Source organism: Astyanax mexicanus, chromosome 9 (genome assembly GCF_023375975.1).
Source record: "Astyanax mexicanus isolate ESR-SI-001 chromosome 9, AstMex3_surface, whole genome shotgun sequence".
NCBI lineage: Eukaryota > Metazoa > Chordata > Actinopteri > Characiformes > Acestrorhamphidae > Astyanax > Astyanax mexicanus.
In genome coordinates, this window is record NC_064416.1 from 31,356,465 (window position 1) to 31,379,000 (window position 22,536).

General features: G+C 41.9%; 1 protein-coding gene across 1 annotated transcript in view; it reads right to left on the reverse strand.

The window, feature by feature from the left end:
* Positions 1-22,536, reverse strand: part of cntn5 (contactin 5) — a 394,897-nt gene that overhangs the window by 166,586 nt on the left and 205,775 nt on the right. Inside the window, exons 6-7 of the mRNA XM_049483448.1 lie at positions 7,660-7,783; positions 5,409-5,584 (exon numbers count right to left, since the gene is read on the reverse strand). Coding sequence (XP_049339405.1) covers positions 5,409-5,584; positions 7,660-7,783 — 300 coding nt within the window. The remainder of the gene's footprint in view (positions 1-5,408; positions 5,585-7,659; positions 7,784-22,536) is intronic.

Here is a 22,536-nt window from a genome sequence, read left to right on the forward strand (position 1 = left end):
TGGTACGCAACCCAGTTTTAGCGCTAGTGTGAAATGGCTCGGAAATAAAGCTTAATTCATTCAGATCTGACCTCTCGCTGAGTCTGAATGGAGAGCCCGATCAGGCACAGGAGATTGCCCCATGCCAATAAGAGGAAAAGATCCTTGAGTTTCCAGCAGGGTGATAAATGGCCGCTATTCGTTATGCAGAGACGCGGGTAAGCTCTGCATCCCAATGCCGTCTGCAGGGGACTTCCTTTGTCTCTCTGACAGAATCCTATTCCCCGCCAAGGAGAGCGCGGCAAGGTCAACGCCAGGGAGGAAGCAAGGACGCCAGAACTGGAACAGGTTGTTCGTGGGAAGTCTTGACAAAGCAGAAAGTGATGTGGAACTTTTTCAGAAACTTGGCCAAAACCAGGGAACCCTAACGCACACACACATTTCCTCCCACTTGTGTTCCAGCCTGTTTGATTTCTTTATTTCTGTACAAATGTGAGGGTGTACGCAGGATGCTGCTGTAGGCAGGGGGCCATCTATCAGTTAGATTGGCAGTGTGGTCTCCATCCACTGTCTCACATCAGTGCTACCATGCGCCCATCCATCTCAGCTCTCAAGAATTTAGGACACTTGCAGAGACCCAGCTAATGGCCCAGGCTGGGGTTTGGCAATGTTTTCCTAGAATAAACTTCAGAACAGAACACATGCAACCCGGTTTGGGTCCCAATGTGTACGGATTACTTTAAATTAGGGGGTTGGATAGATGGAGGTGATGATACAATTGGATATATTGATATTCTTACAATATGCTCATGGAATATTTTACAATACACTGAACAAATCATCATTATCATCATAATCAATGAAAAACTAATGAAAAACTAGGATATCACTGAAGGCAAAAGTATTCATACTTCCTGAACCTTTTCACATTTTGTCTACTTACAACCACAAATTAAAATATATTTTATTGAGATTTTATGTGATAGACCAACATGAAGAAGAAGCATATAATTGTCTCAAGGTGTGAGGTGCAAAAATAATTCCTTTACTCTGAAACCCATATATAAAATCCAGTGCAATCAACTGCCTTCAGAAGTCACTTAATTAGTTAACCTAAAGTGTCCAGCTGTGTGTAGTTTTGTCTCAATATAAGTATCCCTGTTCATTCAAAAAAAAAAAAAAAAATCTACAACTGCAAACCTACCAAGACATGGCCGTACACCCAAACTGATAGATCGAGCAAGGAGAACACTGGACAGAGAAGCAGCCAAGAGGCCCATGGTCACTCTGGAGGAGCTGCAGAAATCTACAGCTCAGGTGACAGAATCTGTCCACAGGATCACTATAAGTCATGCACTCCACAAATCTGGCCTTTATAAAAGAGGGCCAAGAAGAAAACCATTGTTGAAAAAAGAGGTAAGACATAAGAAGTGATGTTTGCAGTTTACCACAAGCCATGTAGAGGACACAGAAAACCTGTGTAAGAAGGTGCTGTGGTGAGGTAAGACCAAAGTTCAACTTTTTGTCCTAAATGCAAAGCGTTATGTTTGGTGGAAAAAAAAAAGAAAAAAAGTTTGTCAGCTTGAATCGTCCATTCCCACTGTGAAACATAGTGGTGGCAGCATTATGCTGTGGAGATGCTTTTCTTAAGCAGGGACAGGGAAGTGCTTTTCAGAGTTGATGGGAAGATGGATGGAGCTAAAAACAGGGCCATTCTGGTAGAAAACTTGGTGGAAGCTGCAAAAGGCTTGAGACTGGGATTGAGACTGAGATTCACCTTCCAGCAAGACAATGACCCTAAACATACAGCCAGAGCGACAGTAGAATGGTTTTGATCAAAGGATATTCATGTGTTAGAATATAAGAATGGCCCAGTCAAAGTCTTGACCTAAATCCCATTGTGCTTCTGTTGCAGGATATAAAAATGTATCTCCATCCAACCTGGCTGAGCTTAAGCTGTTTTTAAAAGAAGAATGGCCAAACATCTCTGGTAGAGACAAACCTTAAAAGACTTGCAGCTGTAATTGCGGCAAAAGGTGGCTCTACTAAGTATTGATGTTTTTTAAAAAACATTTTATTCCACTTCACAATTATGTTCTACTTTGTGTTGGTCTATCACTTAAAAGCTCAATAAAATACATCTTTGTGGCTGTAGGTGACAAAATTTGAAAAAGTTCGAGTGATATGAGTACTTTTGCAATCTACTGAAGGTACTAGTAGGTAGGTAGATGGATGGATGGATGAATAGCTAATATATAAAAAAATAAAACTAATAGGAGCAGCAGCAAGGTGTGGACAGTGTTTTTTCAGTAGACATTTCACAGAACAGCCTAACAGAAATCAAAGATGAAAAAGGGATAATCAGAAAGCTGAAGGCAACAATTGCACCTCGCTGTGATGGTATGAGTTAAGAGCCTTCAGAAGGAGAAGCCCAGCATCAAAAGAAGAGCATATCTAGTGTCATCCACACTGTTTTATCATTTCTGAAGCTGGTTTTAAGAGCGTACTGCAATCACACAGCAGCAGCCGGAGTTTTTGGGGGGATGATGGGAATATGATATGATGAGCAGTGAGCTCAGAAACTCATAACCAGACTTAAGGGAAATCTTGCGTGGCTTAGGGATGCTGTCGGGGGTATCCAGTTCTGGAGGTGGACAGAAATGAAAAGGCAGGTATGTGTTCAGTTCCTGCAGGCGAGAGATCCTGAACTCTCTCTGAAAATCTCATCATATTAACATCGCAGCCCGTAAACACAAAGCTGTGAGAGAGCGGTTACAGAAACATGGCTCCTAACTAAAAAAAAAAAAAACTAAACTAAAACTAAAAGCTAAAATGATAATACTGATAACAGCGCTATTCTGTAGTGTAAGCAATGTATTTAATATTTGTTTTGCTAGTATTGTGAAGTTTGAAGGATATTTGTGTATAATTGTTTGTGTTTAATGGCATGCTTCATATTCTGCCTTTTTAGTAGTATTTTGTGTTGCATTTATTTGTTTTTGTGTACTTTTAAATGTACATTTTTACATTTTGTTACATATGCATATTAATGTATATGAAATCAGAGGTGTGGTAAGTTACAATTATTTACAAAATAAATAAGCAAAACATTTTCAGCTTCAGTTTCCACTTAATATTCCAAATTTGTTTACTAAATTAAGAATCAACATTAATTTTGTTGTAAGCTTTAGAATACTCCTGAAATGAATAAAAAATCCTTATTATTTTGTTATATCACCACAGATATTGTTATAGACAATGAAATATTGTGATATTATTTAAGGGCCATATTGCTCAGCCCTACACGGTGCTTTGTGACAAAATAAAAAAAAAAAAGTTATGTTTTTTCTTATATAATTCTTATATATGTATATATATATATATATATATATATATATATATATATATATATATATATATATATATATATATATATTATCATTCAAAAGTTTCTTCTAATTCAAAGTTTTTTTCTTTATTTAATTTATTTTCTACAATCTTTTTTTTTTTTTTTGCTATACTCATCTTATATTTGGCCAATAAATTTATTTTACCACAATATTTGAGTGCATCATAACATATTGACTTATTGGCTTCATGTTAAAAAGTATGTTTACACAGTTACAAATGTAACAAATATTACAGTTACAGTTACAAATGTAACAGATATTGTGACAAAATGAATAATATTGGCCAGATGTAAGAGCATTCACAAAATTAAGCATATGAATGTGTTAACTGAAAAAAAAAAATACATATATTATTTTTGTCACCTCGCCAAAAATATATATTTTGCAAAAATACCGTGAAATATTGTAATATTATTTCAGGGCCATTTTGCACATCTCTACTTACTATTTCTTTTTTGTCATGTTTATTTTTTCTTGCTTTGTCTTATTGTCAATATTATTATTAAAATTTGTGCAAAAATACCCTGAGATATTGTGATATTATTCCGGGGTCATTATTTCGCCCAGCCCTAGTCGCCATGTAGAATGTTATACATCAAATAGAACACTGTGTTTTCTTCTGTATCCTCCCGAAAAAAGCGTGAAAGCGTGAAAGCTATAAAAAAGCGCTTCACGGGCAGGAAATAGTGCAGCATACGCTTCCTGTAGACATGCCAATAAGACTATTATGCCCATTGCTTCTGGGGAAAGTGTAAGGAAAACTAACAATGTGTTTTCCACCAAGCATTGTGCCGCCGGCTCGCGCTCTGTGCTTCTTTGGCTTGTTCTGATGTTTTGGCATGAAGCCAAGGGATTACCAGGGGAAAAAATGTGCTTTCCGCTCTCTCTCTCTCTCTCCGTCGAGCCACGGCGCCGAGGGCACTCTCCCAGCTAATAGGGACAATCCCCGGGCCCGTTCTTCAGAACGCAGCCAAGCGACCGCGGGGCCGACCTCACTTCATCTTCCCTCGGAAGCGGCCTAGCGCGGCTTAAATTAAGCAGATACAAAGAGGACGCCGTCAGCTAAATGTTTACATTAAAAAGGGCTAATCTCCACCACGCAGCATGCGACTGGGTGAACTGTGGGAGATGCAGCGGGAAGCAGCCGTTCAGCAAACTAATGTAAAACCGTGCTGCTCTCAGATAATATCTTTAACACCAGGTACAGTGGGAGGGGTCTGCACAGATCTGAACATGGAAAAACTGAGGACTGCAAATTATTTGAAGAAAAGTAGAAAAATAGAGGCAATTTTAGTTTTGCTGGACTGCCACTGTCTGTGGCAGGGATGCTAACGGCACAGGGAACAATGCTAATGGCACAGCGGCAGTGCTAAAGGCATTATAGCAGTGCTAACCTCGGTTGCTGTGCTTGGCAGGTTTAACGGTCACTGTCACACCAATGAATGAAGTCCCAAAGGGGCTCTGATGAATATGGATTGTGACTTATACTAGATAAGTGTTTCTGGGTGTGGCTAATCCTGTGGTAGCATTGCTAATGTTGCTGCTGTTAAACTTCAGGGCCATTTAAGGTGGAACAGCTAAATTCAGTCAACAAAAAAAGGAGCTCTGTTTCTGTTCAGCTTCTGTTTTTTATATTGCCTCCCTTTACGATAATATTTCAAACAAAGACACAAACACATAAAACAATTCAACATTTCAACATCAAAACTAATGATAACGTTCACTACCGCTCGTCTGTAACCCCTCTGAAGCGCTGTGTAGAAAGCTAGTACTCGCGTCTTCACATTTCAACAAAGATTATAAGGTACTTATTAAGTCAGTAAGCATGAAAGCTTCTTCTAGGTCGACCCACCAGGCGATCTGCTGAGGTTAGTTTCTCTTAAACCTACAGCACGGCTGCTTAATCTCTCTCTCAGGAGCTCATTTAGAACAAACCAGCTCATATCGGGATACACAGCCGACTGCGCTGCATCTCAAAAGGCCCAAAAACAAACAGCGGCGTGAAACTCAGATACTCACAGGCGAACTGCAGGAGAGCTTCTCGACTCAGGACGGTTCCAACGCTGTTCTCCGCTCTGCACTGGTACTTCCCGAAATCAATGGCTTCGCTGGCGTTGTTTATTATCAAGTTTCCGTCAATCAAACTGTAGCGGAAATCCGCCTCTACATCCACATCTGTGCCATTGATCAGCCAACTGTGAATATAAAAGGTGAAAGAACGTTCAGAATATCGGAAACCACGGAAAACTGTCACTGAAAGCAAAAGCCTATCACTCTAAATACCACACTAATAGCCTCATCAGGCTCATCAGCCTCCTCAGCATGATAAATCATGCTTCTTCTTGCTTTTTTTAAAGCTTCATCGCTGCCAAACAGGTATCTCACTGTGAAATCTAAACAGTCTGATAGGAGACGGGGCCTCAATGCATTAAAAGACTAGACAGTGATATTGATCTAAATTATGAGCCGTGATTAAACTGTTTCAGTGTCTGCCAGTTTGGTCAAATACTCAGAGCAGGATCAATTAGCCCCAGCAGCCCCTTAATTCATTGCGTACAGCCAATCCACAATGGTTCATGCACAGGAAAATCTATTCTAGCTGGAGCACTGCCCTGGACTCTAATATACAGTATACTATTACAAAAAGCCAAATGTAAACAGCAGAATGATGTGTGCTGTCTAGGTAAATATTAGTGGTGGGTATTCTGGTCCTGACAGCACCCGACACATCTGTTTCACCGGCGCTTCATAATCGAGCTTCCTTCCACAGGGTGGAGTTTTGGTTGGACTAGGAGATTTGGTTGTATTGGGGGAGTTTTGGTTGAACAGGGACAGTCTGGGATGTATTGGGGGTGGTTGCACTGCAAGGAGTTTTGGTTGTATTGGGGGAGTTTTGCTTGTATTGGGAAGAGTTTGGGTTGTACTTTGGGGAGTTTTGAGTGTACTGTAAGGAGTTTCGGTTGTAGTGAGGTTAGATTTGATTGTACTGGAAGGAAATTTGGTTGTTTTAAAGGGTTTTCTTGTATGAGGGCGTTGGTTGTACTGTAAAGAATTTTGGTTTTATTGGGGAGATTTTTGGTAGCACTGGAGGGAGTTTTGGTTGTATTGGGGTATTTTTGGTTTTATGTTGAGGAGTTGTGGGGGCACTAGTGGATTTTTGTTTGTAGTGAAATTAGTTTTGGTTCTATTGGAGTGGGGGGTTTGGTTGAACTGAAATGAGTTTTGGTTGTACTGGAAGGAGGTTTGGTTTTATTGGAGGGAGTTTTGATTGGACTAAAATAAGTTTTGTTTGTATTGGGGAGTTTTGGTTGTACTGGAAGAGTTTGAGTTGTATTGGGTGAGTTTTGATTGCACTAAAATGAGTTTGGGTTGTATTGGGAGTGGTCACACTGTAAGGAGTTTTTGGTTGTATTAGGGAGTGTTTGATTGTACTGGAAGGAGTTTTGGTTGTATTGGGGGAGTTTGGTTGTACTGGAAGAGTCTGGGTTGTATTGGGGGATGGTTGCACTGCAAGGAGTTTTGGTTGTACTGGAAGAGTCTGGGTTGTATTGGGGTGTGGTTGCACTGCAAGGAGATTTGATTGTATTGGGGGAGTTTTGGTTGTACTGGAAGAGTCTGGGTTGTATTGGGGTGTGGTTGTACTGCAAGGAGTTTTGGTTGTATTGGGGAGTTTTGGTTGTACTGGAAGAGTCTGGGTTGTATTGGGCGTGGTTGCACTGCAAGGAGATTTGATTGTATTGGGGGAGTTTTGGTTGTACTGGAAGAGTCTGGGTTGTATTGGGGTGTGGTTGCACTGCAAGGAGATTTGATTGTATTGGGGGAGTTTTGATTGTTCTGGAAGGGGTTTTGGTTGTATTGGGGGAGTTTTGATTGTTCTGGAAGGGGTTTTGGTTGTATTGGAGGGATTTTTGATTGTACTGAAAGGAAGTTTGATGTATTGGTGGAGTTTTGGTTGTTGAATGGAGAGACAGGTGTGTTTTGCACTACTGTAACTTTTGTCTTAAATGCATCTCAATGAGTCTCAGTGACTTTGTTAAACAATGTGGAATTCTGGCTCATCTTCAGATCTCAGCTAGTCCCTTGGCTAAAGTGCCAATGCTGACACATCATTTCAAAAGTTTAAAGCCCTCATTGAATTAGTGCCAACTTATCTGAAATGTCACATCTGCAGAGGTCTGTAAATTAAAAAAGTATAACCCAGGACTAAATGCCATTTATTATCCAATTTAATCATGTCTTATCCGTGTTAATGAAATGATAAGGCCTGTACCTGTAGGTGGGAGCAGGGTTTCCTCTCGCTTCGCAGCTCATCATGACTTTCTTATCATCCGAGTCCAGGGAGAAGATAGCGTCGTCAGGCTCCTGGATGAACACTGGCCCGTACTCTTCACTTTCTGTAGAGAGAACACACACAAAAAAAGCTTAACTTCTTTAAGAAACTGAACTTTTCCAGGTTTAATTTAGGCAAAGCGTAAAATAGAGCACTGGCGGCAGGAGGGCTGCAGGACTGGACAACACTCTCAGAGCTCTCATCAACTGCAGGCCCGACAGCATGGAAAATGAACCCACAGAGCAGGAATCATCAATTCCAGTCCTGAAGGGCTTACTACAGTAAAAGAGCAGTCGATTCCTCTGCTCAAACACACCAATCAGCCCAGTTCATTAAGGGAGGAGATGAATCAGGTGTTTCAGAGCAGGGAAATCACCAAACTGTGCAGCGCACTGACCCTCTAAGACCTGAATTAATGATCCATGATGTACAGAAATCTAACAGAGGAATAGACGTTATGTAATCATTACTTAAAAGAATCAGTGTTGGAAAGACATAGACAAATCATACACGACAAGAGAAACCATAAAACATTGGCATTGTATGACATCAAGTTCCCGATAGTCTACTGTATTAATATTATAAATTAGGAGACCAATCAAGGAATCTATAAAACTCATTATGCCATGTCATATGTTTATTAAAACTCCCGCCCTTTAACAAAAATGATTTAACTTATCGGTTACACTGTGACAGAGGATTGAAATTCTAATGGGGAAATACTACTTGATGTGGAGATCTGTGCAAGCGCAGTAGCCAGAACAAGCGGAAAAATAATGTTTTTCAAGCACTATTGATCTGAACACTATAAACTATTCATGAGGCTGTTATTAGATTTTATAAATGATTCAAAATATGTCTTTAAACAGTACTTTAACCAATAGTTTTGAGTATGTAAGTCTCTCCCAGTTCTAACAGATCAGAGTCTGGTCTCGTATGAGTGGATATAACTTCAAAGAGGTGTTACAAAGATGGCCACAGAGTGAACTGACTCTCCTATAAGGAGTTTTCTCTCCGTTATGAACAGCACTAAGCACATTTGTTAAAAGAAAAACTAGGATTAGGGATTGCTGATTGCTGATATTGCTGGTTCGAATCCTGGTTATGCAGCCTGCCATCAGCTGCTGGAGCCTCAAGAGAGCACAGTTGTTGGCCTTCCTCTTTCTGGGTGGGTAAATAGTTTTTTTTTCCCCCTTCATCACTTTTAGGGTGATGTCGATCAGCACAAGGCATCCATGAGCCAAATGTATCATAGAAGGTCGATGCTTGTCTTCACTTGCCAAATGTTGGGGACATTACTATTGATGGGATTTCATATGACTCCCTAACAGGAGTGCCAAATTAGGGACAAAATGGGTTAAAATTTGTGGTGTGACCAAATTTTGACTAGTAGACTGACATATTTATTGGATATATATTATTTCTAAAAATTGAAAACAGTAGGTTATATCAGAACACACCATGATGTCTGTTTGTTCCTGTTTTTCCAGAGCTAAGCCACAGTTTTAACACGTAGTCAGCCAAATTAGAAAATGCCAAGCTCCGCTGGACCTCAGGATGCACGCAACCCAGCACTGGACCCAGTAAAAGACACCGCCGTCCAAGCCTGACTGACCAATTTCCCCTGCTCACTCTTTCAGATAATACAATAAACTGTTCCCTCTGGGGTTTTCACTGCCTGTCCTGCGTGTTCCTGGGCTTTGTGTCCAGCCCCCATGGGAACACTGCCTCACACTAGCCACAGCCTCCAAAAGTGTCACAAAGAACATTGTGTTTATAGCGCTTTCATATTAGAACGGCATGACAGAAGAGAACACTGAGCAGCTCTATTGGATAAACACAGCGGAGCGTCTCCGGACGGAATTCTGCGAGCTCTCGGAGGCTCTCGGATTCGGGAGCCCTGTGGAAAACTTGATAACGCCTCTCTGCAGGGGGACTGAGAGTTATTCCAATTAAAACTCTACTGGGGACGCTCGACGCCGGATTTTAGCGAGTTTACAGTGAAGACTGAGCTGGATCTGCTTTCTCTGATTGTTTAACAAACACGAGTATGAGCCAGTCTCCCCAGATGAGGATAAGCTGCGGATAATCTTATAGCGATATTAAGCTACACTCAGGACTTTAGCGGATATATCATTTTAATTACGTCCATCCTACACCTGCCCATCCATACTGCTCTTAATCTCACAATCCGGGATCTCTCAGTATCTCACACTATTGCAGTTTGCTGAAATTTTTGAGAAAAAAAAAAAAAAAAAACTCCCCAAAAACCTCAATATTCAGTGTATGCCCCATATAGCATGTCAGTTTATGTTAATGAGAAGACTCGAGAATGGAATGAGGCTTTATGTGTGTAAATGTATTGAATGTACTAATGATATATGTAAGTGATGAATATTAAAGCAATTTAATTTAAAGAGGACCAACTACCCTTTTTGCCAGACGTGGATACCAAACACACTGTTTATTAAATAAAGGGCTAGACCTATAAGAACGGTTATGGACAGGCAAGGTCAGTAACAAAAGTGCAGCAAAGACAAACAACATACCAGAATAGGCAGGCAAAGAGATCATACACAGAAGATCCAAAGAAATAGAAGAAGAGCAAGGCATAAGGGTAGTCAATAATACAAAAATACTGTAGGTTGGCAACTATTAAACTATCAAACAACAAAGGGCTAGGTAAAAAAGTGATATTCAAAGATACAAAAAAAATGTGTCAGGAAAAACAAAGAAGCACAAAAGACACAAACACAAAAGAAATGTGGGGTAGAAGAACTATTAAGCTAGATTTAATAGTGGGAAACTAGGAACAGAGACAGGGGTCTCCTTATACTAATATGACCAGGTGTAAATAATTAGAAAGCCAGAGAGTTAGAACAGGGAGGTTAGGCACAGGTGCACCGTGGGAAGTGGAGTCTTTAATGTGTGATCTAGAGTCTGTGGCAGGCTATTCTTGGAAAAGCTATGCAGTATGTGGGTGAGCATTATCCTGCTGATCAATGGCAATTGAAAGTACCATGTTGGATCCCAAACAGAACCTGAATTTGCTCCTAATGGTATGGTTCCAGTTTGTTGCAACCAGTCCAGATTTCTTGTATAAGATGCCATTGCAAATTAAGACAAAGATGACTGGCTGACCAGTGGCCTTGATGGCAGGTCATTTGTAACAGAAACAACCATCCTGCTTTTCTTAGTCTAAGATGACCCCATCTTGAAGTCTGTCAACTGGTAAAAATGTTGATAGTTGTAGAGGCATGTCTAGGAATCAATGATCTCTCACCAAGAGGTACACTACTCAAATGTCGCCTCAAAGAGTCTCTGCTTTCAACAATCCATGTAGCCATGATGCCAATAGGTCTATATTGAGCTGCTTTTGAGAATCATATTCGATTGGATAGTCTTTCCTGGACAGAAGTTCTACTATTACGACTCCGGAAGAAATGTTGTCAGTTGAACAATTTAATGTTTTAACATATTTAGCAAAACAAAGATACATATATAAAGAGGTTATATTGAAACAGTCCTCTAGTAGAGTCTTTGGCGTAGGCGTAGGGCTTGATTCATCTGGGCTCTGCAGATCCTGTCGTACATTGGAGAAAGGTGCGGAGCAAACCCCAAAAGTGAAAGAATTAATATATATATATATATATATATATATATATATATATATATATATATATATATATATATATATATATATATATATATACCCACCAGTAAATCTTTACTTTATTCTACATCCTGTAATAAAAGAAACGATTGATTAATAATTAGCATAATAATAAACGATACCGTACTTTTAAACGATAGCTCTTTAGCACCGGTGACTGTGGACAGTGAAGTATTTCCTTTTATACCTCGGATATCCCCACGCATAAGTGAGTTTATTAGCATTTAACTTGTGGCTTGTGTTAAGTGAGCACATGCTTGATGCATCTAAATGTGGGTGCCCTGTGCAGTAACAAGCAGAGTTAACGTAGGTGTAGTGTCCAGTGATGCGCTTGCATTGCGCCAACTTTCCATGCTGTTAGTATGGGCCGATGCCCTCATTCATACATACGCTTGCTACGGGCCTGAGCGGGGTGCGCCCCCAAAGCGTACGCGCGAGTCCTTCACTCATTCTTTCTTCATTAGATCATTACATATTCATTCATTCAGTTATCCATTCATCCGAGCATGCGCGGGGAATGCCCCCAAACATACAGGCCATGTGCCTACATTCAAACATTTAATTCTTTCATTCTTTAATTAGTTCTGCATTCATCCGATCAATACATTACATTTGGCAGACGCTTTTGTCTAAAGCGACGTAAATAAAGAAGTACAGAAATAATAGAAGGTAGAAAAACAACTTAATATAGGGCCTAAAGGATATCAGAGGGAAATTGTGTGATAGGGGAGTGAAGAAGGGGAAGAAGGAAGATACGTTAGCAAGAAGGAAATAAGGTTATGCGAGGGGTGCGCCCCCAAGCATACGGGCCACGGGCCCTACATTCATACACGTGGGCGTCGAGCCCGATCAAAGCATGCGTTGCTGTTAGTGAGGGCCATGGCCAAAACATGCATCTAGGTTGGGCATCGAGCCCATCATGCGCGGGGACCGCCCCCAAAGCATGCGTTGCTGTTAGTAACGGGCTGCGCGCCCTGTAAAACGCTTGGGCGACGAGCCTGACAAGCGTGGGGTTCGACCCCTGAAAAAACATGCTGTTAGTAACATGCAATAATCCCCATGTCATGTCGTCTGGGCTGTAAGCCCAAGATAAAGAGGAGATTGTCTCCTGGCTTGTGTTGATGTAAATGACCACGGGCCATAATGCCTTAAGCTATATATAAACATGTGATAATCAGCAGTGTTGGGAGAGTATCTCAGATTTTTTTAATAACTGGTTAATACTGTTAGTGAAGCATTGAAACAATAAGCACCAGCAGCGCAGTAGCAGCAGCAGCAGATCCAGCAGAAGCGCACCAGCAGCGCAGTAGCAGCAGCAGCAGCAGCAGATCCGACAGAAGCGCACCAGGAGCGAACTCCACACCGAGACAGCGACCGCCTGAAGGACCGGGACAAGCAGATTTCGTCTTCCCTGCACCGCCGACCGGACGAGGGGAGCGGCAGTCGTCAGTAGGAGCGGGAGGCGCCGGTAGCAGGAGCGAGAGGCGTCCGACGACAAAGGGGCCAGCAGCAGGAGGCCAGCACGGGACGCCGGTCGGACACACGAGAGGCGAGAACGGGACGTAAAAGAGAGAACTCCGGATGACACTAAGAACGACCATCAGCGTCTGAAAGGCAGCAAAGGTACTGAATGAGTGATCTTATTTAAAGGCAGAGAGAACAGCTGATTGGATAGGTAATTAGGTGACGTAGCGTTGGAGTCTTTAGTAGAACTTTCGCTGCGCTTTCATAGACAGTTACTCCAACAAAATCAGGATAAAGTCTTTGTAATAGATTGATATTAGAAGAAGCTTACTGATATTAGTGAATGGGCAGATGTCCCAATACTACTACCAACCCTATGAACTGGACACACCCTGTGACTTTCGGTTTTTCTCTTCTCTTCTTCTCAGGAATCTCTGAAATGCTAAAGCTACATTTCAGCATAGCTAACGAGACATCAGGCAAGAGAGAAAAAATGCAAGGAAGAGGAACAGAGGAAGAGAGGAAGGGAAAGAGAGAGAGAGAGAGTGTGAGAGACAGTGAGCGAGCGAGAAGGCCCATGGGCACAGTGCCGGTACGTATCCTGGCCATTTGCGAGGCCGGTGGAGTTAGATATCTAAACTGCGGCTGTATTATTTATGCTCTGCGCTGTATGTGTAATGATTCCCCCTGTGCAGTGGCTGCTTCGTGCTTCGGCTGAGTTGACTTTACTGTACTCTACAGCTGTCATCACACTCATCTTCACGCTTCAGAGAGGCTCGCCAACACTTACAGCACCTTAAAGAACACTACAGAATCACATATCAGAATCACAAACACTGTACAAGCAAGCAAGCTGCAGGGAGGACAAACCACAGGGAAACAAGCTACTGTTTAAGGTCTTTAGATACAATAATATGATTTTATATGCTATATTATTCAATTGTGGCAGATGGATGAGAAGTTTCATGGGTATTTAAGATTTATATAACATCCACAGTCTCAAAGAAGGCATTACTGGGGTGTAACAAAAAATATCCATAGGGCTTGAACAGGGCTGCAACAATTAATCGACAAAATCAATAATGTTTATGAAAATGTGTTGACTTAGCTGCCTCAAATTTCAGTGTCGACTAAATTTGTAGCTACAGTGGGTAACTGGTACATCATACAGATCACACACAGCTTGGTCTCGGTCTCCAAAAGTGCCCAAACACAACAGATTCCATATTTACTCACTAAATATTATATAAGAAATATCATATTCCCATTTAAAAGGCGTGTTTAGCTGTTTCTATCATTTTGAAGCGATAGAGAAAGCTAGGAACAGGAGAAATACCCACAGGAAACAGAGATAGAGGTCATGGCAGACATTTTCGTTGACTAATCGATTTGGGATCGGCAAAATATACCAAATAAATCAGTTGACTACAAACATAAGCATTAGTTGCAACCCTACACTTGAGAATCGGAATGTTACATTTTGAAATGTTGTATCAATTCTCAACTCTCTCACTAAAAGCACGTTTTCACCAAAATAACTCAATGAAGAAGAAGTTCCAAAAGAAGTTCCATTTGGGCTTATAAGAACTGTGGTAATTTTCACAAACCAGCCTGTGTTTCCACCAGTTTTAGTGGAACCGTCAATAAGTCACATCATACGTCATTAACAGAGGCCGTTGAACAGCGACGTTGAACAGAAGCAGTCACGTTTTGTGCTGAAGGACCTAGTATTGTTTGGTTTCTGCTGCAAACAAATGTTACTGGTTTCAGAACCTACTTTTGTTGGGTGAAAACGTGGCAAACGGTTTTAAATGTCACGTTTTCATGTATTTCGTCTGTTTATTTACTCTCCTTGTGTTTATCCTGTGGCCTACCTGTTTTGTAGCTCCGCCCTCTCTTCCCAGGTGTTTCCTGTTTCTAGTCTGTGTCCGTTGGTATAAATAGTCCCCCTCTACTGGTTACCTTCGTCCGTGATTGTGCGTTGTTGACGTCAGTCAGGTTTCGTGATCCCCGTGTTTTCTCTGACCTGTTTCTTGTTTTTTTTTATGTATGTTAATAAATGTAACTCGCACTTGCGTCCGCCTCTGCGTCCTCTCCCTGTTCCAGCTCCTGACAGAATCACGGACCAAAATATGGATGCAGCGAATAACTCTTTCCTGGGTTCCAGGTTAGCGATCCGGCGGATCCCTCTCTCCTCCAGCTTGCAGGTGGGGTGCACCTCTTTAGAAGCCTCTACCAACCGTGGCCGGAGGAGGCGAAGAGGACCGCACGTTCCGGCTCTACCTGCACCCGCCGGCCCTGTACCAGCGGCTCTCACCCCGGCGGACGGCGGCAGCTCAGCGGCTCTCGCCCCGGCGGACCCCGGCAGCTCAGCGACTCTCGCCCCGGCGGACCCCGGCAGCTCAGCGGCTCTCGCCCCGGCGGACCCCGGCAGCTCAGCGGCTCTCGCCCCGGCGGACCCCGGCAGCTCAGCGGCTCTCGCCCCGGCGGACCCCGGCAGCTCAGCGGCTCTCGCCCCGGCGGACCCCGGCAGCTCAGCGGCTCTCGCCCCGGCGGACTCCGGCAGCTCAGCGGCTCTCGCCCCGGCGGACTCCGGCAGCTCAGCGGCTCTCGCCCCGGCGGACTCCGGCAGCTCAGCGGCTCTCGCCCCGGCGGACTCCGGCAGCTCAGCGGCTCTCGCCCCGGCGGACTCCGGCAGCTCAGCGGCTCTCGCCCCGGCGGACTCCGGCAGCTCAGCGGCTCTCGCCCCGGCAGCTCAGCGGCTCTCGCCCCGGCGGACCCCGGCAGCTCAGCGGCTCTCGCCCCGGCAGCTCAGCGGCTCTCGCCCCGGCGGACCCCGGCGGCTCAGCGGCCCTCGCCCCGGCAGCTCAGCGGCTCTCGCCCCGGCCGATCACGGCAGCTCAGCGGCTCTCGGCCCGGCGAAATCCGGCGGCTCGGTTTTTTCCGCATCGGCGGGTGCGTGCGCTGCGCGCGCTCATGGACCATTTCACAGACCATTTGAACTACCCAGGACATTGCCTAGGCTGGCCCCACAAACTGCTAAAACTTTTGCCAGTCCTAGCCTTCCCTCCATGTTTGTTGTTCCTATGTGCATTCCAGTGTTAGTTCCTGTTACTGTTAGTATTCCTGTACCCCTGTCAAGTCATGTTATTGTGCCCATTCCAGTCACCGTGTTTATATCTATTCCTGTTAATGTATTGGTCCCGGTTCCCATGTCAAATCTTCTGTCAAGTCTTTTGTCCTGTCATTAGTCCGGTCTCTTGCGCTGTCCCCGGTCCCGTCCGTTTTTTTTTTCAGGCCTCTCTCTTCTGCCGGCTCCCGGGGTTTGGTTTTATGCGCCTCGGGAGCTGCGCATTAAGGAGTGGCTTCTGTCACGTTTTCATGTATTTCGTCTGTTTATTTACTCTCCTTGTGTTTATCCTGTGGCCTACCTGTTTTGTAGCTCCGCCCTCTCTTCCCAGGTGTTTCCTGTTTCTAGTCTGTGTCCGTTGGTATAAATAGTCCCCCTCTACTGGTTACCTTCGTCCGTGATTGTGCGTTGTTGACGTCAGTCAGGTTTCGTGATCCCCGTGTTTTCTCTGACCTGTTTCTTGTTTTTTTTTATGTATGTTAATAAATGTAACTCGCACTTGCGTCCGCCTCTGCGTCCTCTCCCTGTTCCAGCTCCTGACATTAAATTTGGTTCGTGAACCAGAGTGGTGCTGGTTTCAGGTCGGTGGCAAAGTCATATATTTGATATTAAGCTCTAAATGTAAAGCTCAAAATCTAAAATGACAATTGCTTTGATTTACATACATTGAGATACATCAAACTATCAATACATCCCACAAAAAAAAAAATGGCCTTGGGTCCTAGTTTGCTGGATGTTTAGGATTAAGTTTAGGATGAACACTGGTGTCAGAAAGGGGTTCATTCTGTGTTGTGTTTAAACCCTGATCTTCAGCTCCCCCACAAAACAATGGAAATATATCACCTGTCTTACAGTATTTCAGTGTATCATCATATATTGAATAGTAAGATCTTCGTTGGGATAACTATTGCACTGCCAGTTTCTAGCCAAAGCAGACCTCTAATTGTGACCGGTGACATCTGGCTATATTTGTCCATGTAAAAAAAACAAAAGACACTGAGAACACACTGAGAAAATGAAGACTCAATAGACATTTAATTTCTTTGCTTAATATTTAAAAGAGAAGACAAATCAACAGGAAATTTACCAAGAATGGCTTTATCTACAAAAATAAACCACACCCCAAGACTGAGACTTGTGGGATCCCCTATAATAAACCTGTATAAGTAAACGTTAGAGGCAGCACACTATAGTGACAGTACCTGGGTCCTATCAGAGCAGGCAGTCTCTGAATCACATAACAGTCTGATCAAAAAAGACGACTAATTAAAACATAATTAGTGTAGGGCTGAGTGTGACATCATTCATTACATGTGTTCTGCACTCTGTGATAATGTACAATAAACACACACACAAGCAGAGGCTTGTGAAAAGTGAACACAGTGAGAGATAAGCTGTGACATTTCCAGCTGAAGTGCCAAAAGGAGAGATTAAGCAGGAGTGCTGTGTTTGATTCCGGTTGTTAATTGCTGAAGCGAAGCTGATCAATTTTAACAATTAGCAGCTTTGTTAGGTGAGCCCAGCTAAACAAAGCCAGGCTTTAGGTGCAGCTCCAATCCAAACACTGGAATCCGCGCCACTGACCGCCTCCTCGCTAACCGCTAACCCGCGCTCTGCCAGAATACACACACACACACACACACACACACACACACTCGCACATACATGCACGCACACACACAATCCAATAGTAAGGTCCGAAAACTTGTTTCCAAAACAATCATCTTTTGTAGAAGACTGTAGCAGTTCTGACAGCACATGTGCTCTAAATCCTGAAGAGGCATTTTGTAGATTGTCTATTGTAAAAAGTAGCATTTTTTTTGTCTTTTTAGTGATCTTGCCTTATCTGTATAATGAGTTTAGAGAGAAAAAGCTCTGATAGCCTCTGAAAAAAAAAATGTAAGAAAAAGAGCAAAGCGAGGAGATATGCAAAGAAGCGTCTGAACAGCACAGAAGCAGGAAGCAATAAGTAGACTTTGAGTAGACTTTGAGAATAAAAGTAATTCTATTTTCAGAATAAACTTCATAAAAAATTAGAAAAATAAATATGCAATAGCTTTTTAATAGAAACGGTAATATTTTGGGAATAAAGTTTTTTTTTTTTTTTTAAACTACATTTAAAAAAATATATATAAAATACCAGCAAAGTCAAATTATTATGGTCAAAGTGTTTGTGAAAGGGATAACCGGCTCACATTAAACTAAGATACGTTGATGATACATTCATTTTTGGTTTCATAATTTTATGACCTTATTCTCAAAACATCACAATTTTATCTTTTTAATTTTAAGTCTTTTTTTTTTTATATAGAGTGGCCCCAATACACAGTCATTTACACACACACACACACACACACACACACACAATCAAGCTATGACAGTGTTTTAGGGCCACTGTTAAAAATAAAATAAAATAAATAGTAGACTTTGAGAATTGTCATTATGTAATTAAGCAATTATTTTTTCAGAATTGAAAAAAAAAAAAAATCATACACTATGGCATTTTGAGAATAAAGTGATGATATAGGTAATACTTCAAGAATCAAATGGTGTATTTCAATAAAAAGTCTGAATACTTAAATTTGCAATATTTTTACTCTGTCTCTTACACACACCCACACACACACACACAAACGCACATATACAGCACTACACACCCATATGCTGGCTGGCTCGCTTGGTTCTCTCGACTCATCCAGTCACTATTCCCACTCCTCCTCTGAATTATTCACACCTGTGTGTAGCTCGGAGCTTTCTTCGTGTTATCCTCAGCTCTGCTCAAAAGAACATCACACGCCTGAACACTGAGAGAATCCTGTTTAACCCTTACTAGCCAGCGGCAAGAAATACAGAGACATTTCAGATTCAAATACATTGTTTAAACCCAAATGTGGACACCCTTTCTAATGAATTTAGTGTTGTGTATTAGCACTGTGCGTTGTACTACTGTATTGTGATGATGCAATATGTAAGCTATATAATATTAGACCTGGGCAATATATCTTTTTTTTTTTTTTTTGTATTGTATTGACTATATGCTTTATTAAGCATACGGAGTATAGTCCCATCAGATCATCAGTGCTTAATGTTTAGTGCTTAAACATGAGTATTATTTGATCTAAAACATTTCACAGTAGCTCTGGCTTTATGTTTTGGGTCATTGTCTTGCTGGAAGGTGCATCTCCTTCTCAGTCTCAAGTCTTTTGCACCTCTTTTGCAACAAGTTTTCTTCCTGGATTGCTCTGTATTTAGCTCCACCATTCTACTGCCCAATGGCAGGTATGGTCTAAAGAGGGGTATAAAGCCCTGCAGCATTAAGCTGTGAAGCAGTGGAACTGAGTTCTCTGGAATGATGGAGCGCCATCCATCCAGTACCTCACTAACACTAATTTTTGGCATTGATTGCAGTCTAATCTTCACAGCAGTTCTCTGGACAGTAGAGACTCAAAGAAAAGCAGCATAAACTCTTTATAAATAGCCTTGATTTCAGAAGAAACAACAAATAGTGCCCAATATAGTGTGATTTTATCCCCATTGTGAAAAAAAGAGAATACTTGCTATTCATGGCACAAATTTGTGCCACATTAGTGTTGGTAAGAGCTTGTTTACACACTGTATTACACGTGTTTGATGTTCAGATTGTATCTGAGTATGCTTTAGGCTGATTCCATTTACATGCCCACTAAAACCTGTCCCCAGAGACACCAGGAGAGATCTGCTTTAATTTCCTGCATACAAAAAAAAAATACATCAACACGCAGCATTCACTAATTCACTGCTGTACATCCGGCAACCTACTGTACGCATGATTTCTCACCTTTCACTACATACACTAAAATAGCCAGCCAATCATCTGCAGCGTGGACCATTATCCTCTCATCTGCCCGTCAGCACCACACGGATGTATGCAGATATAGAAAACACTCTATATTTACACTGGTGTGGAACAGCATAATTTAACACCACTGTGCATATAGAGGCTTTCTTTATGTGCATACATCAGTGAGAGGCTGCCTAACAAATGCAGTAATCTATTGTATCTCTGAACACCAACTGTGGTTTCAGCTAACTGTGGTTTTCACTAATTCTGTGGTTTCAGAATTAGCGATGCATTGAAATACACTATTTTGTTTGTGCCAAAACCAAAATTTAAAATGTACCACTTTTTAAACCATTAAACAAACTGCACACCTAAAATGTAGAGACAGACAGAGTCAAAATATGTGATCAACCAGTATTTGTTTAATTTAGCCCATGGGGTTCAATGTTGCATGCTCAAAGGAAGATGCAGTAGTTTACCTAACAGCTAGATGGAACTAAAGTCTAAAGTCAGTTTTATTTCGCCGCTTTTGCTGTTCAAAGGTGTAAAATTAGCATGCCATGTGGTGGAAAATGTTAACCCCATTAACCAGACACCCCTCTCCAGGTGCATGTTTCAACCAATACAGTGAGTATCAGAGCTAACAAACACCACTAAGCACACAAAAGATTAAGCAGATTTAACCTGCACCTGCACCTATCTTCCAGTGATCTGCCAACTCCAGACTTCATTGCCCAGAATGCACCACATACTAACACCCCTCATTACCTTCTTTACATTGCACATCACATGACACCTCCCAGATCACAGTCGCCAGAATATTGATCACACCTGTTTCAAGCACTATATAAACCGTCACCACACACACTCAATGGTGTCACTTTCAAAGTGTTTATCTTCCCTGTGTTTTGTTCATTCTGTGCCTAACCTTTTTGTTATATCCTTTACAAGTTTACCTTGCAACTTTAGTTGGTATGGTATGGTAACACACAAAACTGAACAATTTTAAGTTAAAAGGTAATCTATGAATATCCCTTTTATTAATACAAAAAAGTGATAACCATATTATGTACAGTATACTCATATTATATTTGTATGTGTGTACTGTAAATGTGTCTGGGAAAATGAAAAAAAAATAACTGTGATATGCGATCGCACATAATCTTCACACATATATGAATTTCATAGCTGATATATACACAGATGCACTCCAGACATGAAGGCTGCGTTGAGTCCATAAGAAGATAATCTCTCTCTGGGCTTGGCAAGGTATTGTTCTTGGCGCCGGAAGCTTGTGATTCTTTGCCACACATGTTGCTTTGCCAAAAACCTGCTTGACTGTGATATCTTCTTCCCACATTCTGTACACACAAGCAGAGCCGCGCTGCACGGACGCATTATTCAGCTTGTTTTTGGGCTAAAGCAGCTCTTTGTGTTTTTAGTGGATGAGATGATAGAGATACTCTTTCAACTTCAAATAACATAGTTATTATCTAGTATCGTGTCCCATGACTTTTGCTATGTCCTGTGGAAGCTAAATATAGCTGCACTGATATGTGGGATGTGTGGGCGGGGTCTCCTGAATTGATTGTGGATGTGACGCTTGTGCTTGTGTCGCTTCTCTGCTTCACACTGGCTAATTTTAGCCAGAAGCTGTCGGTCACCATCATAACCACCCGATGAGCATGCAGTCCACTGTGGGTGGTAATGCCTCAATCCCATGACTACCAAAATTCACCTGGCCTTACCATTAGCACACTGATCAGTGTTCAATCAACCTCCCTCACAAGATAACACCTCACAACTTGCACAAGAGTTGGTGGGTCCAAGCTAGTACCTGAAGAAAGATTGCATAAACAATTTTCTGTACATGCTGATATCCCATGCACACACATGCACAGCTTAAATAATTCCAGGAATGGGCTAAAAAATGGCAGGGTTCTTGCTCCATTTTAAAAGTCAAATTTACATGTTAGCATCTTAGCTAGCTCACAGCTAATGTCAGCTAGCTCTTAGCTACCTCTAGTTTTCTCCCCGGTAATGTAGCTAACTCACCGCTAACGTTAGTATGTTAGCCGCTAATGTTAACTCTGCTAACCTTAATTCTCTCCCCAGCAATGTTAGCTAGCTTATGGCTAATGTTAGCCAGCTTCATGCTGACATTATTTATTTTCATAGTAATGTTAGCTAGCTTGTGGCTAATGTTAGCTAGCTCTCTGCCAACCTTAGTTCTCTCCCCAGGAACTCACTGCTAATATTAGTATGTGATTTCCCACCTGCATTAAATACACCATCTGAAAATGTAGTAGCTAAAGCAAATTTAATGTAAATTTAAGACTTCAAATATTAATTATCCACATTTTAAGACCCGTGGGAACCCTGGATGGGTGTAAATCCCTCAGTATTGAGAAGTGGAATTCTCTGGAATGATGGAGCTCCAGCCAATACTTTCCCTGGAACATTACATTCCTAATGTAGTTAGCAACATCCTGACCTCACTTCTGGTCTACAATGCAATCACATCTTCACAGCAATGTTCCAAAATGTAGTAGAAAGTCTTTTTTAGATAGTAGAGACAGAATAAATGCTTCTTAATACTCTTGAATCAGCAGGTGTCCCAATACTTCATACTTCTTCATATAATTGTAGGCCTCCTCCATTTTTTGCCGGTGATATTTGCTGATATAAAACAGGCTTAGGCTTGTCTCAGTGGGAAAATAGGCTGGGGTC